Raw genomic sequence first — 16986 nt, forward strand, 5'->3', positions numbered from 1 at the left:
GGGTTTTTAGTTTTTTTTTGTTCGACAAAGCCCTCTGTTATTTGCAGGAATTGCAAAACAGCATGTGGAGTTAATAAATATGATGACTTCATTGCTTTTGTATCATTTTAACAGAGAGCAGAATTGCTTGCTAAAGTATGTGTTGTGACCTTCATAAACACTAACATACTGAAATAGGAACTCTCACAAAAGATTAGTAAAAACATATCTGAATTTTCTAAGCTTCTTTGCAAAACTGGAAAGAAGAGATAAACTATACACAAACCAAATCTTTAGCCTCTTGATTAAATCTAGAGGGATGCATAAATATCTACAGTTAGTCCACTTGAAATTTATGACTAAACAGAACAGATCTCGCGATGAGATTTAATTTAATATCAGTGCAGCCGCTTTCAACGTGTACTACTCTGTTTCAGCTTACTGCAGTGAGGACAAGATAACTGGTTCATGTCAGAAGCTGAATAAATATGACCTCAAGCTATAGCAAAATACAACTGCAAGCTGTAACATTCCTGCATGTTCTACCATATCAAAAAATGCGTCATCCCTCTGCTTCATGTGTCTGCTGTGCTGCAAAACCCCATTTTCCCCTCCTTACCCCACCCTCCTTCTTTATACAAACCTGGCTAGCATTGAAGGCAACCAGCCCTCCCCTCCCCTCCCTGCTTCACTCAGCCCAGCGCAGGAGGATGCTGTGTCATCAGAGACTGAGGACTCAGACAGAGCACTAAAGCCTGGCCCTCGCTCTAATTTACTACACCCTGAGAAAAAAAGAAAAAGAAAAAGAGAGCGCCAGTGAGGAGGCAGCGGAAGGAAAGACAGAGGGGGAAAGGAGTGTAATGGACAGAGACACAGAGAGATAGAGAGAGACAGAGATGTTGGGAGCATAATGTAATGGTGTGTACAGGGCTACATGCTGAGATTCAGAGGCTAATGCTGCTTCAGCTGGAAGCTAAATGCAGCACTCATTTTTATGTGCTGCCCTGCAGAAGCCTGAACAGAAATGACTTGACTGAAATATAGAACATATGCGTTAAAAACGCATCCTTAAAATGTATTTAAAACACAAGCTTAAATAAGTTTAAACATAAAGCTGTTCAAACGACTTCTTGTCCAAACTGCACAGCATCCAATTCATGCTGAATCATCTTCATGGACACATGGAGTCTTCTCTCCAAACACAAACATGTTTACATGACAAAAAAAAACGAAAGATAGAACAGTGAAACGCCCTGCATCTTTCCTATCCTCCTCCTCTTGTATGACCACAGCAGCTTTAACATTTCCCTAATCACAACGGACATTTGAAAAGCCAAGGCAGTCCTCTGACCATCACAGGGGAAAGCAAGAACTGCAACGCTGCATTTCTCTTCCTCGCCACTACCCCCTCTTCCTCTTTTTGATGCATGAGTGCTGTGATCAGGTTTCTTGCAGCTGACGGTAACACACACACACACACACACACACACACACACACACACACACACACACACACACACACACACACACACACACACACACACACACACACACACACAAACACTTAGACACACTCATTGACATAGAGCGCAATGGTGAGCGATAGGATGACTGTGGGTGGAGTAGAGGAGACGAGACGAGCAGCCTTGGAAGGTGAGGACAGAGGCAGCAGAGCAGGAATGGACGCTAACTGTGAACATACTCAGAGGCACCTCATCAGGTTGGATAAAGGACAAAGACATTAGTGGATTAGGATAATGAATGAGATGAATAATAGTAAGATGGAGAGGAGAGGTGAGGTCGTAGTCTGTGACTCTGACTGAACTTGCTGACTCCACATATGAATGGTTATGATGGAGTAAGCAGATCTTGACTAGGCAGAATGAAGGGAGGTCCCACACTATGACATATGCAACACATATAGGGAGCACTTGCTATAGCCTAACAGTGAGATGAGATATTTCAGACAGTCTAAAAGCATAGGGTCCTTTTATATTTCTTTAAAAACACATGTCCACACAGACATGAATACATAACCAACTGCAGCACCAGAACTATTCAACAATTACAAGTGCAATATAGAGTCTGTGATGAGAATCATATGTGGTCTATGCTCATACGCTATACAGGTATCTTTTAAAACATTAACACAATTTCATAATACCAATAATGGTAAAGGTCAAATGCAAGGAAAGTCAGTTTTCATACTTACATACAACAGATCTCAAATTTACCCCAATTACATATGCATGCTGGCAGAAACCAGCATTTACCCATTATCGTACAAATCTTTAGATTTTAGCAAATTGAATACTCTTACACAAGCAATTGTAACTCTGACACCTAGCATTTTCAATTGGTACTGCAGTCAAAATTCTAAACATTGAAGAGAGCTGTATCCCCCCCGCCCCCTCCTCCATAGAGTCGAAAACGACTGGTTGCTATGTCGCGGACTGAAGTTCTGTATTAAACCAGCTCTGCTTCGGTCTATATTCAAGTATATCCAATATTTACCCTGGTTTTACCACGTTTCTTGTAGTGGAGCTTATTAGAAAATGCAGAGGCTTTTAAGGTCAGGTAAAATCAGTTATATCTGAACCAGTTGGCTTGCCCGCTTTCATCCCTGCAACACCCGTTGGTTTGCCTGAAAAACCTAGAGGCGTCTAAAAATCGCCTACATTCTCTCGCAGCGGAATCTAATTCTAATTACTTAGAAGGACAAACTGGCTGCTGCTCTGTTGACAAGAGAATCCAGCACTTCAACATAGCATGTTTCCTTAATGTCTGGTGATATAGTCAGGTCATTTTATGATTTAATTAAGAAGATATCTTACATATTGGACCTTTGAAACTCTAAGATGGGCAACCAATTCTCGGCAAAAAATATTTTGCTAATGATTTTAATTTTCTCAGTTATGCAGAGCGCAAAACTGACAATGATGTACATGCAATAAATCAAAACTGTTATTAGGAACAGCTTGAGGAGAAATGAAGAACTAGAATCTATTTAAATGTGTTAAGAGAACTGGATGGTACAGCATGAATCCAATGATAGGACTTTTGTACAATATAATTACTATTTCAAAACCAAACGCAACATGTTTGTTTAACCAATTTTGAGTTCAGGTTTTACATTTTTTACATTTGAAATCTAAATATACAAATTCAGCCATTAGCTCGTTTAACCTTCTTTTTAAAGTATTCTAACATCAATTAATTCATAATCTAATATAGGCTTTGAAGTATTAATTCTGCCTTCATGGAGATAATGTGGGCATCAAAGTATTCATCATAGAGGCCACAGTGAGAAAAGAAACTAGACATTGTTTGAAGACCGTATTACTGTCTTCCAAATGATATGGGTGTGATGGAAATTAGCATTTAGAACATATGAACATTTCTATCATTTTCACATCATTTAGAATGTTTTAGTACTGTTCTCTTTCACTAACTGTAATTAAAAAGAACAACTTCAAAATAAATATATTGCACTAAAGAGTTCGAAACTTTGTGACTCTCAAACATCGTTCACTCTGTTTTTTATTCACCTGGTTTCATTGTATTATTTTTGCACAATGAGACTGAGCTGTTTGGCTGTTCCGCTCCAAACTACCATCCACATACATAAATGGCTAAAATGTATGTGGCCAAAAACAACTATGTTGCAAATGCTCTATAATCACAGAGGAAAGTATGGAGATGTAGATAAAGTCCCACTGTTCAATTAGCAAACCCGGGACAGATAATGAGACAGGGATGCATTCTTTCCTGTGGCCACCACTGAACTAGGATCGTGGATCAATAGATCATAAAAGGCACATACACTTGATAGTTTCATCTGCCCTATGAGGAAGTGCTGTTGCCTGAGAATGCACGTCCTGCTGACTGGGCTTCTTGCTGCTGCACAGGCCTCAGATTCTCTTTCACATTATATCACCACTGCCACCACACAGGAGACTGGCTGCTCCACATGTCTGCACAGCTGAAGGTTTAACAACACGCTCCTGCCCTTTTCTCTCCACTTCCTGTGCTCTCCTGCCATCTTCTGCCTTAACTCGTTCCTATTTTGCTTATGAAAAGCCACAGTCAGGCCACAGCCCAGCTAGAGCTAAAGCGATGTGGGACAAAAGTCTAAAATACCTTGAACTCTCCAAATAATAAAATGGAATATCATTAAGAGAGTAAAATAGGAGGGATTGTGCCATCTGCACCTGCTTTACATTAATTACAACAAAGATAGGTGCAAAAACGATTTGGTTTTCAACATGATCTTGAGTGATAGCTAGTTGACCTTCAACAATGATATATAATACAGTGATCTATGGGTGTGTTTGTACATATCGCTTTTTCTTCATTTCTAGTCATAATTTTCTCCCTTACTTTTTTCTTTTAAATACACACAAGGTTCTTGTGCCCTAATGCAAGGATAAGCACTCAGTGAAGATGCCCCTCATTCCAATTATGCCCTGCTGATAAGTTACATAAACTACCTTATGGCCCTTAGTCGCCACCGCAATTAAAACAGCATTAACACCTTCAATGGACCCAGGACCCATTTATTGTCGCTTGATATAGGTAGTGACAGTGCCGAAACTACCTATCCTACCACATGACCCCATCTGGCCCCCAAAACTCAAACGTGCAGACTAATGGGCAGAAAGAGCCAGGACATCACCGGGGTTGTCGAGTGGGAAACTCCCTTCACAAGTTTTTTGTCCGATTAGTCGCATGACACCTCAGGAAGGCCTGACAGTGAGCTCCCAGAGCCACCACGCCTCTCCATGCTAGCTCTCAACCCCCCACCATACCCACACACAGAACATCTATATCTTAACCTACTTCAGCACAATGCCATCACAACCCAACAGCATTGTCACCTTCAACAGACCCAGGCTCAGTGCATGCAAGCTCTAGGTAGTGAATGGGAAGATGCAGACCCAAATGGCCCCTATAAATGAAATGCAACTATTCCTGTTTCCAACATTACACAGAGAGAGATCACAAGAGAAAACAAAAATGAGGTAGAAGAGAGATCTTAGAAAGAGGACGGGTAAAGTAAAACCAGGGTAAGGTGCCCCTATTGGGACTTGTACTCACCTCAAATGCTAGGAAAGATGTAATTTACCATTGGTAATGTTAGCTTGGAAGTGGTTAAATGCTTACTTTAGCTGCGTCTCCAATGAAATCAACTGGTTTTTAAATAAGTTATTTAAACAGATTTAAGTTTATTTCATGTTTTCATATCTGTATTTTGTATTACCTCCTAAGAACCTTAAAAGTTAATATTAGTCAATGTTAGCCTTTAGCCACTGAATAGCTGAAAAGGGTTTGAATTCGAACATTAACTGTTGTCTGCTGGTAGATCATGGGTTATCAAATGTTGTTTAAATTTAAAACATGGTCAAAATGTCCCTTCTGACTTTCACTAGGCTGTTCATTTCTTTTTTTGCTATTGGTCATAAATTACTTTCATTTAAAGGACTTACAACCTGAAGCAAGGAGTATGCCATTATAATCACCACCTGAGCTTCCCACCCTGAGCGAGATGTCAGATGAAAATGGCTGCCACTTTAAAAAATTCAAGTAAACAATGGAATAATGTCTCAAAAAGGGAGAAAAATACACTTTTAGAACTTCTTTCACATCCCAACATGGACATGAACGCTGTCCTCTGTTGTTATCTAAAGACCTTTTTTATTTTATTTTAGATTAATGATGGGTCTACCCTTTTGTTGTCTGGGTCACATCATCGCTTCCATTCCTAAAAACTCAAATCTTGGACTTATGTTCTTTGGAAGGAAACCCTGTTACAAGTGACACACTTGTACCATTCTGCACTTACAATCAACGCAGTCAGTTTTGCTCAAATCTAGAAACGGGGTTACTGATTATCTGACAAACATAACAGTGTTAATCTATGCACTGCCACAAGTCCAGAGCATGCAAAGAGGACATGTGGTCAGTGTGCTGGTAATGTATAAGAAGCAAATAATCATAAATGTATAATGTATTGATCTCAATAATGGTGCATGAAACATCACTTGCATTTAGTCGTATTGATTAATCATACAACAATGTGGAAATATGAGTAACAATGGCAACACTGCAGATCAGGATGCAGACCACAACAACAACAAGAGCACAGTAACATAAAGAGCCTATAGTACCGATGATGATGAGTTAATTGACCTAGTGCATGAAAGACACAGGGCGATAATGTCGAGTTTCAGAACATAGCTGTTATTCTTTGAGTTCTTTTTAAGCTGAACTAAAATACAAGCTAAGCTAAACTAGTCAGATGCTAAATGAAACAGGAACAGCCATAAAGCACAACAATAGCTAAACTATGACTGTTCCACTCAACTGCATACATCAAATCCAATTTACATTTAGGTTGTGCGTGTGTCACTAGTGTCTTTTGTCACAAATAATACAATTTGTAGGCCTGAAGTGTTGACTACTTCACTGCAACTCAGTTGTGCTTTAATTGAACAGATGAACTAAAACAAAAACAAGAAGAGGCTTTCCCATGCACCCGTGTACGTTAGGATTAAAAAATATATATATGAACCTAAATAATAATAATTTGTCAATACTTTTGTTTATCATTTGATATGTTTACACTGCTGGCATATTCACATGGGGAAAAAATAACAATTCTGTCCATTTGTGGGCCAAACAATTGAAGAATATGTCTAAATAGAAAAGTTCTCATAATCTGCTCCATAAGTGTCTTTAATACATTGAGAAAATGCTTCCCTATTTAAGTGTTACTGATAGATTGTGTGTGGTGGGGGTGGGGGTGGGGGGGTGTATTGGGCCTGTGTGCAAACTCACTTTCTCGTTCTGATAATATGGATCTAAGTCCTGCAGCGGTATGGCATACATGCCAGGAGGAGGATCGCCGTAGATGAAGGGCACGCTCTTCCCAGCCTCCAGGTCACTGTTGGGCTTGAGCTCATTTTCGTCAGACGTGTCACGGTGACTGCTGTCCGACCTTGGCTTGGGTGGTTTCTTGTTCTTCTCTTCTTGGATGCGCTTCTCGATGTTAGCGAGTGACTCTGGGGTGAATTTCTTGAAGCTGTCAGGTCCTGGGGGTGCAAAAAGGGGTGCGGCCATGTTTTCATCCTGCAGCTATTGCCTTTTTATTGGTTTTCCATCCCAGACATCCAGCTCTGGGAGAGGAGAAGAGGGACACAGGGTAAGGAAGTGAGCAAGAGAAGATGTAAGGTGCTAAGCAAAGAGATAAGTCATAAGTGAACCAAGATGGAGAAAGAAGGGAAAATATCATTCTTCAAGAATAATAATCTTGCCAATGAAAGCCAGTGACAAAAAAATGATGATCAAATAGATGGGGTGTTTTAATGCCTAACGAGAGGCTTTGCAATCCTTTTCTTCATTAGTGTTGCACAAAGCTTCACAGATGGAATTTCCTAGTTCTGCTACAGAAAGCAAACAAAGCTAAGTAAAGCTGGAAAAGTGCAAACAATTGGAACATGGGCCAGTAAGCATGATATCTGTTCATCAGCCTTAATGACTTTAGCCCTGATCCTGTGGCACCAAAAGCTGTACTCCGGTATCAAAAACATACTGCAGACATACTGATTTCTTCAAATTTGTTAACCTAACAGCCCGAAAACACGTCTCTTCTTGTGGATATAATCACACGTCATTTGCTTTTCATCCGATCAGGAACTCATCTGTCTGCCATTTCACAAATATATTACACAATATCCTGCATTACTTGTAGGCGCTTTGTAACTAACAATGGCTAATGAAAATGTATACGGGGAATGTTTAATCAACAAAAAAACAAATGTGATGGGACTATGTTGGTGGTCTCCTTCAACATTCCTGCAGCTCACTGTCTTGGACAGAAGTCTCTTTGGTTGAGAGTAAAACAACAAATTGGAAAGTCAGAAGTATCTCCCAAAAGCTGTTAGTTAGACAAGAGTCAAGTGCTGCATAGCTATTAAACAACAAGTCATTGCTATGACTTTGTTTTGATGTTGAGATACTTTCTGCCATCTACAAATCAAATCAATTGATATATGTTAAAAAAAAAACAATTATTCACCCTGTAAAGTATGGATTGAGTTACTGGATTAGAATTTACCAAATATCGACCGTAGCCTACATATGTTGAAGATGCTGAGCAGAGTTAAAGGCGTATTAACTTGTAAATTTGTTATTTTTAGTTGTGCAACAAACCCATCCATGTTCCTTTCATGGATTGAGAAAAAGTTGAACCTTTACAGAAGTCAGATGGCCCATAGTTTTAGCCTACAGTGACATCCAATCTACTCTCCAAGGTAGGCTATCCTACTGTATAAATACAAAACAATGACAGGGGAAATAATTATTTATACACTGCTAATTAAGAGACATTGACTGCTAAAGTGGTTAAAAAAAGAAAGGTTAGCCGATAAAGTATTACTGCTAATTCTTGAACCTCTGACTCGTTGTTTAAACAGAAGGGCTGTAATAACGTTATCAGATGCATCTCTCCAGGCTCCTAAAACGAATGAATTCCTTTTTCTGTTCGATAACACTGTATTAGATAGACTGTCTACTCGGGTTCTCAAAAATGAGGCAGTGTGTGCAACAGTCATGACTTGATGACAGTGTTACAGACCTGAAAATGAATGAATGAGCTCAGACAGTATCTCCAATAATAACAAGCAGGCTCAGCCGACCAGAAGAGGTTCTAAGTCCGATTCACGTAACCGAAGCTCGGCACAACCTCCAAGTCTCCTTCCGCCGATGCTACACCAACTGGACCGTCAAGGTGATTCAAAGCAGGGTGCAACAGCATCGCCAGCAGGAGGTTACATGTAGACTTTACGAATAACGTTGGGTAGATCCTTAAAAAAGATACACTTAAAGGCGACCAAAGGGGAATAACCTGATATTTTGCAGGTGATGCTTTCGATGTCCACTAACTCAGTAGGTCAAATGAAATCACACTTTATAAGACCTTAAACGTGGGCTCGTAAACACATGTAGGGTAAAAAAATAAATAAAAAAAATACAGCTTATCCTGCTTCAGGCTTAAAACAATTTCTAGAAAGCCTTTGCACGTAGGCTAAACGGCATTAAAAGCGCGAAACATATAACCGCCCACGTTTTCTTTTAGCCTAAATCCGCGATGAGTCAAGTGAATCTGGAAATTAAATAACAACAGATTGAAGAATGACAGAGAAAACTAACACATCAGACAGCCTCGTTTGCCCCTCGGCAAAAAAAAAAAAAAAAAAAAACTGCTTGTCGCTGTCCGGTTCTGATCAGCAGCGTGTGGCAGAAATGCTCCTGTATGCTGCGTCCTCTGTGACGAAGAAAAGGCATCCAAACGCACCACGGCTTCCGTCCCGTCACTGGATAAATCTTCCTATTCTGCTCATATGCACCCTGACAACTGATGGAGCTAAGCAGACACCGCGGTGAGGAGGTGATGGAGTCTAGGGAACTTACATCAGAGTCGAAAATCCGTTTTTCCTGCAGCGTGGTCTAAATAGGCGAATGCCTGTCTTTAACTGTATGTCCTGTGCAACTCCACAGCATCACTGATATTACGTGAGCTTTACAGGCCCTTGAATGCAGCTCCTCTCAGAGAGAGCAAATATTAAAGAGGCCTCAAATAACCCCGCATATCATATTGGGGTGGATGCCACGTACTTCATGTCTGAGATGAGTCAATTTCAGTAAACTTGTGATTTAGTGACTGGAAATGTTGATGAGTTATGGCATATCTTTAAAACATGATTTGGTTAGAAGAGAAAATGGGGAAATGATGAAACATGGGACATACGGCCAATTTAGAGGTGAACACATGTAAAGCTAAAAATAACTTTGTATCATGCAGGCCAAACAGACATTCAACCTTAGAAGAGTCCAGTGAATAATAGCGAGGCGCTGGTGTGCTATAGGGCCAAAGCCTGAAATACTGCAGTGTGGTTTATTGCTGCTATGGGCTCTAGCTTCTCAAGCTAACAAACTACTAGGTCAAAAGAATGCACAAGCCGTATACTGACAACTAATCCTTAGCCTTAACGCAAAGCAGTAATGCCATACAATGCATACTATTACAATAAACCGGGTTCAATGATTTACAGCGAAAAAGAAAAGGAAAAAAAAGAAACTAAAATGGCCTTAAAGCTATACCACACCCCTATAGCAATGTATTATCATTAAAGCAGCAAAGATCCAAGGGTTCCATATAATGCGGGTTTACAAAGTCACCACATACAAAGGGATTTTTTATGGGGATACTGTTAGAAAATACCAGAAATGGGTGCCACGGCCCCTTTGAGGACTGCCAAAGTAAAGACGCACCTTCCTCCTCACGCAATTCAGTCTCCAAGGGGAAGGAAGGGAGGAGGGGGGGGGGCGAAGAGGTGGAGAATGGGGGCGGGTGAGGGGGTGTAAAACTACCATAGTTATACAAAATAATGGTAGCGACAAAAATCTCTACATTAAATACTTTGACAGCGACGCATTATTCACGCATTCGGAACATGTCGGCGAGTTATTGTCACCACTCAGAGAAGTTTGACGTGATTTAACTTCTTCCCCATCCCGTATGCGTATGTTTCCCATACTGACACACTGAAATGTCATCCCATCCAGCGGCAGGCCAACACCCAAAATAACAAGCTGTCTGACTGGTTTCTGTCATAACACACCTAAATTGCATGTTTTCTCTCTGAAAATCACATCCTACATACTTCTTAGTATTTTCTCGCATACATATTATGTACTGGCATTGAGCCCTCCATTGAGAGCACGGAAAAGATGCTGAGAGGGACCGCTCTGCGGCAGTCGGATGCAGTCAGTCGACAAAGTAGGACTGCGATCCATCCCACGACATACAATCCATGGCAAAAAAGAAAACAGATTGTCTACTTACTTTTTCTCGCATTAACAGAAATCCAGACAGCCGTTTCTGAACTGCAGATGTAGAAAAGAGAAGAGAGTAACTGCGGCTGTCGCCATATTGTTGCTGCTATCTTCCTTCCCAGTGCGTGCGGCTACCCTGCATAATTGATGACTCTCAGCAAATTGTTAGGGAGTGTCGGTAAATGCCTTTAGTTTCAATAACGGACAAGAGACCGCAGCATCGTAAGCAGAAAAAACACTGTTCATGTAGGCTAACAGCAGTCATTGATATTCGAGATGGGATTGGTATTACATTTGGCAAAATATTTTTTGTTCATATAGATGTGTCCTAAACCTGTGTATAACTAGCCTACATATTAATTTAAATAATCTGATATTTATGTCTAATAAGACCATAATAAGACACATTTAGGACCATTTGAGCTAATAATAAGAGTTTATGTAACCTGTAATATATAATGTAAAAGGAAACCAACACTCACTCTTAACCCATGCTTACAATGCCTTAAGAATGTGCACTTTATTTGTGCAACAGAAAAAATAATTGAACTTTAGTGTTGGCTATGATGGTCTATATGCATGACTAAAAATTACATGTTATTTAAAAGTTAATTCAGTTCTTAGATTTTTGTTGAATTGCACCTGCCTGGTTAAACGGACATTAATCAAGAACTTGTGTATAATTTGAGGTATAAGCAAACATGGACCCTGAAATTGAAGCAGCTGAATTAAATTTACCTAATATGTGCTGTACAAATTGTAATTGTCTAAATGTAAAGAAAAACAGTATATTTAGATGACTGAAATCCACCCCAATAAACCTTCTGAACAAAGTTTCAAATGTCTCTGAATTCAAGTGTAAACCTCAGTAATTCTGTAACTAGATCCACGTTATACTTCCTGCTGACAAGAGATTTGATGTCATCAAGAGCCATACTCTTGTATTTCCCCTAAAAATCTCTGATATTGCATAATACCACGGTTGTAATTGTAATTAAATTTGTGGGCAAAACTGCATGGAATCATGCAATTATTATTTAAAAGCATGCAAGGCAAAGCATTTTCTGTTAAACCTTTTTTTAAATAGATCATGATTCTAAATTAGTCAAATGTATTGGTTATATTGTTGCATTCCTATGGCTCCTGTAGTATGTGATAGTTATTTTCTTACTAAAAAGGGAAAATCTACTCTCGCTGATCACTCTGGAGGAAGTGGTATTTGAAACTATATCAAGTGAATCTTAATGACTTAATTAATACAGATCATTTTACAAGATGATGTCTTAAAAAACAATATTACTTACTTATAAGCGACATAAAAGACATAATAGAGAATTGGATATGGGTTACTCTCCAAACAGGGAGTCATTATATGTTTCCATTTTTAAAAGTGTCAGTGTTTTACTGTAAATGTTAAATACTGTCTAATGCAGGAACAACTTTTGTGCAGTGGGAACAAACATGGACTTGTGTTGTGACCCTTATTTCAAAGCCTTTAACGTTCATATTACTAGGTTAGGGGAACTAACACAGTATTTTGAAAATTACTCAACAATGTCTCTATCTTGTGGACATTTTAAGACCTGCAGCTTTGTTGTTCAGGAACTCAAATGGTTCGCAACACTAAAAGTTACTCAGTGTGGTCAACTAGGCATAACAAATCTATTGAGCTTGATGTTAAAAAGAATAAGGTCAAGGACTAGATTATTTGGTCACTTACAGCTATAATAAGACTCAGGTTTAAATATTTTCAGTAGGTGACTAACTCCTTCCCCCTTGTTTTGTGTGTTTTTAGCACAAAACAATAATCCACCGGAACATCTTTTCTTACAGGAAAAGAGACGGAAAAAGCAACATTTGAAGCCAATAAGTATTCAGCTTTAAGGAAAAGTCAAGGAGTGCTGGTTTAGCTTGGATGGTAGAGCAGATATCAAAGGCTGCAGTTCCCCTTACACATGGTAGTCCCTGCACTGGTCCAGGTTCAATTCCAGGTTTCAACGTTGTTTGGTGAACGTCATCCACCCACTCTCTCTCAACACATCTCTGTTATCTTCAGCTGTCCTGTCAAAGCAAAGCAAAAATATTTTCTGCACTCTGGTTGAAAATGGTCATGTTTGGGTACTGGACAATACATTTACAGTCTTCTTCTGACAGGTTAAGCCAGTGCCTAAGTACTCTCAACACAGTATCACGTTAACCCAGTTTTTGATTACACATTAAGTCATTTAGCTACATTCCAGTTCAGATACAGTACCGTGAACTTTAGACTACTTTGAATACAGCATTGTATCAATAAAACCTTGATTACAGATTTATGAATTTGACCCTGTCTGACTCTGACACTGGCCTTTTCTTTCTTAGCAAAGCTGCCCCAACATCTTGGCTAAGTTGGGAGTAAGGGGAAAAGGCATCATCTCTTTGCACATGTTAGCAGTCTTTCTGATAGCTGCTAACAGCAAAGCAAAAGCATTTCCTGCTTGAGCTGCACAAGCATCTGAATTGAAGGGCGTAAACAGTCTGTCTTATCACACTACCTCCAGGGCCCTGAGGGAAGTCACTAGGTGTATTCCATAGCCTCTTAAGTATCTAGCAGTGATCCTCAGCTTCAGGAATAGAAACTGATGGATGGGACTGCAAAATACCTGCCCAGACCCCTTCTGGTGAGCTTGGGATTTCCAATGGGGTTGCAAGCCAAACGATCTTGGAAGCAGTCAAAACCCAAGAAACCACATCACTGGGACTAGGCTCCTCAGTTTCATCATCAACAGATGTAGACTGAAGATTGAATGATCTGCCTTAGATGGGGCCTTACTCTGAGAGTGAGCCTCAATCCTGGCAACCCTATCTGACAGACCCTGAATAGCGGACAAAATCTGCAACTGTGTGTCCTCCACCCCTACATCATCCCCAGGAGGAAGGGCTGGAGAGGTAGTCTTCATGGGTTGTTTTAACCACGACTGTGGGAATGCTCGTGTTGACGTTTGGGTTACGCCCCCGTTCCCTAACATGCGTGGGAGAAGTATGCATGGGGAGGATGCTCCCCCAAGCCCAGCCTTCCGGGCCCTCTCTTCTGAAGGTAAATCCATTGCCATAGGACATGGACACTTGACATCATACAAAAGATGAGCCTTGACCAAAAATGAGGGGCATTCCCAATGACTACCACACATGACTGCCCCACAAAAGTGACTAGTCAGCAGACGGCAAATAACTAGTGGCGACGAAGGCCGCCTGTGGCGTCGCCGCATTTTAGTTTTGGCTCCCTCTGGTGATCGCTTATGGTTTGCTTGTTGGTTACTTGGAGACTCCACCCACCTACCTGTGAGTGGAATGGCATATAAGCCTGGCTTTCTCAGCCTTCTTTCTCTCTTCCTCTGGACTGACAAAATGCACAACCTTCTTCCATGGTTATGACTTGTTTGTGAACTGAGCTGAATGATACACTAAATATTTCCTATCCACGTGGAGAAGATAAAGTGAGCTTACGGGACAAATTAAATCGTTGTGACAAAAGCAAAAGGTGCAGTCAAGATCTGGCGCTAGATAGTTGGAACATGGTGGAAAAATGTGTCCTTTTTTTAATCTTGAGAAGAAACGTGGTGAGGCAAGGAAAATCTCTGCTTTGTATATCAATGACAGTCTTTGTAAGAATCAAAAATATGTCTCTCCATTTATATCTGGTTTTTATCAGAAACGGTATTGTTCCATCTTTGACCCTCAAGCTTTTGCTATTTTACAAAGTAAATCCATTAATAACAAAAACTCTGCAAAGAAAACTCTGAGCTTTATGAAGGTCCGATTACTTAAAGAGAACTAGAATATATTTTCACTAAACTCACATGGGGGAAGCACACATGGGTGCTCTGTCTCACCCTTCTTGTTTTTATTTGCTGCTGAGCTGCTTTATTTGTTCTTTGTTAAGTGTACAAGTGTTGAAGGAATTGAAATTGAAGAGGATGCTCGAACCATTAGCCAGCTGTCTGCTGATACTTGTTTGTTTCATAAGAATGAGCTTTAAGTGCCTATTGTTATAGATTCCTTCAAAATATTTTCACTAGCATCAGATCTCATTATTAATGAGGGTACATCCAGTCAGTAGAGGATTTTTAAATGAAGAATGTTGTCAAATACTTAAGAATCACAATAAGCAGATCTCCAGCTGAATTGCTTATTATAATGTGTGTCTTTTCGGAAAGCATCATATAAAGCCATATTTCTTCAGTTTCTTCCAAACAAATCCTTATTCTTTATTGAACTCCAGACATTAAATGAATTTGTAAAGTACTGGAGATAAAGAACATTTTAGAGACATCATATATCTTGCTCAGTGACTTATTTTGATATATCTGCCCCCCCACCCCTCCAATTATTTGTTATATTATAGTTTATGTACTGTTAATTTTGTTTTCTTATATCGCTAATTCAATTTATTATATATGAATGATCCTCTCTGTACAGTTACTACCTTTACATTCATGTTCTTGTGTTGTCTGAAATAAATTGTGAATGCAATGTGTTAATAAAGGAGGCTAAATAAAAAAATAACACTACTGTTACTCAATGCTGCCACCTATTGACCAATCAGAAACGGCCTGTGATGGCCCACTAACGGTCTACTCATTTCAGTGTCAAATGTCATAAGACATGAAAAACGATGTAGGCCCTTACTAATATTTTGGAACTGTTACATTTTAAAGTGGCGAACGTATTTCTGAATTATTTTACTTAAAGGTTAAAACACTTAAGTGGCAGCCCTATATTTACAGTCTAGAGAAGCAGAGTCCGGTGACTTCTCCCTATATGGTAGGATACCATAGGAACCATAGGAACACTTTCTTGCCCACAAGGTGGGGCCTTTTTCAAACCAAACCCTACACCCTACACCCTCCCCCTCCGTGACGAAGTGCACTAGAAGTCACACTCGCAGCTGAGTGAAGCCCCCTTCATCAAGGTGTAGGGTAGAAATGGTAGAAATATATCGGCAGGCTTTGGGAAAAACTTCTCTCAGGCGGAAACAGGAACTATATGTTACCATGGTTTCACAGCGGCATCTTGCAGCTAAAGCATTCTGTAAACATCTTTATGGAGCCTAGATTCTTCTTCTTCTTCTTTAGTAAGATATATTAGTGTAGACTTATAACAAAACTATTAGATTGAGCCTACATTGTTTATTGTAATTTAAAATTTAATGTTCAGTTAATTTATTGTAATTTCATAGAACAGGGTGTCCTAAATGAATGCAAAGACAGCAAAAGTAGAAAAATAAGAAATAAATATTAACAGTGAGTTGTCTGCAACATGATTTAATATTATTTTGTTTTTGAAACAGTCCCTGTAAAAATAAAACACTTTACAATAAATAAACATATATTTGATCCTCAGTACAATACACATTTGAAGTTGTTAACATCTATATGACGATATTAAATGTCTATCTTAGTTGGAGTAGTGTTTGTAGGCACGGAAATTAGATTGCTTCCTCCATGACGACCGGACACTATAAGCGTTGCACGTGATCCGAAAGTTGGCATCGGTGCACACTCACTGGTGGAGGGTTTTACAACCCACTACCACCCCCTGCTAATTGGTTTGGGACGGAATGGTCGTGGGTAAAGACCACGACCATTTGAAAAAGACCCTAGGTCTGACCTTGTTGTGGCAGACCCCTCCACCTGAGCATACTTCTTCCAGCATGTTCTCCAGCCTGTGTGGTACTACTGTGGTGACGGATGTGACGTCGTCCGTGAGACTTGGAAGTATCTGGAGTCAGCTGGATTCTCTGATCTCAAACTTAGACACGTGGAAGCACCGCTCGTCTTCATCATCAAACCGCACATCATGGGCTTTGCTGTCAAATAGATTCTATATGGTTAACTGTATTAGTGAACACAAACCAGGGAGTGAATTTGTGCTGCATCAGTGTGTCTTTATTTGCAAAAAAGATTGATCCAGACTGATTGAGATAACACCTTTTCCTTTGATATACTTTACTATTATGCAGTAAGTCACTTGACAATTAAACCAATAAAGAGTCACATTTTGGCCGCCTTACTGCTGATTGTGATCATTGTAAAATTATTGAATTCTATTCCATGTTTATATTTACTTTTT

General features: G+C 39.7%; 1 protein-coding gene across 4 annotated transcripts in view; it reads right to left on the bottom strand.

The window, feature by feature from the left end:
* The window catches only part of scn8ab (sodium channel, voltage gated, type VIII, alpha subunit b), a 55953-nt gene extending 44931 nt beyond the window's left edge, over positions 1-11022 (bottom strand). For all 4 annotated transcript variants that reach the window (XM_020645115.3, XM_065954930.1, XM_065954933.1 and 1 more), the window contains exons 1-2: positions 10886-11022; positions 6817-7154 (exon numbers count right to left, since the gene is read on the bottom strand). In XM_020645115.3, the coding sequence (XP_020500771.1) occupies positions 6817-7098 (282 nt within the window). In that variant the 5' untranslated portion in view covers positions 7099-7154; positions 10886-11022. The remainder of the gene's footprint in view (positions 1-6816; positions 7155-10885) is intronic.
* Positions 11023-16986: the final 5964 nt, after the last annotated feature.

This window comes from Labrus bergylta, chromosome 5, assembly GCF_963930695.1.
Source record: "Labrus bergylta chromosome 5, fLabBer1.1, whole genome shotgun sequence".
In the NCBI taxonomy this organism is placed as follows: domain Eukaryota; kingdom Metazoa; phylum Chordata; class Actinopteri; order Labriformes; family Labridae; genus Labrus; species Labrus bergylta.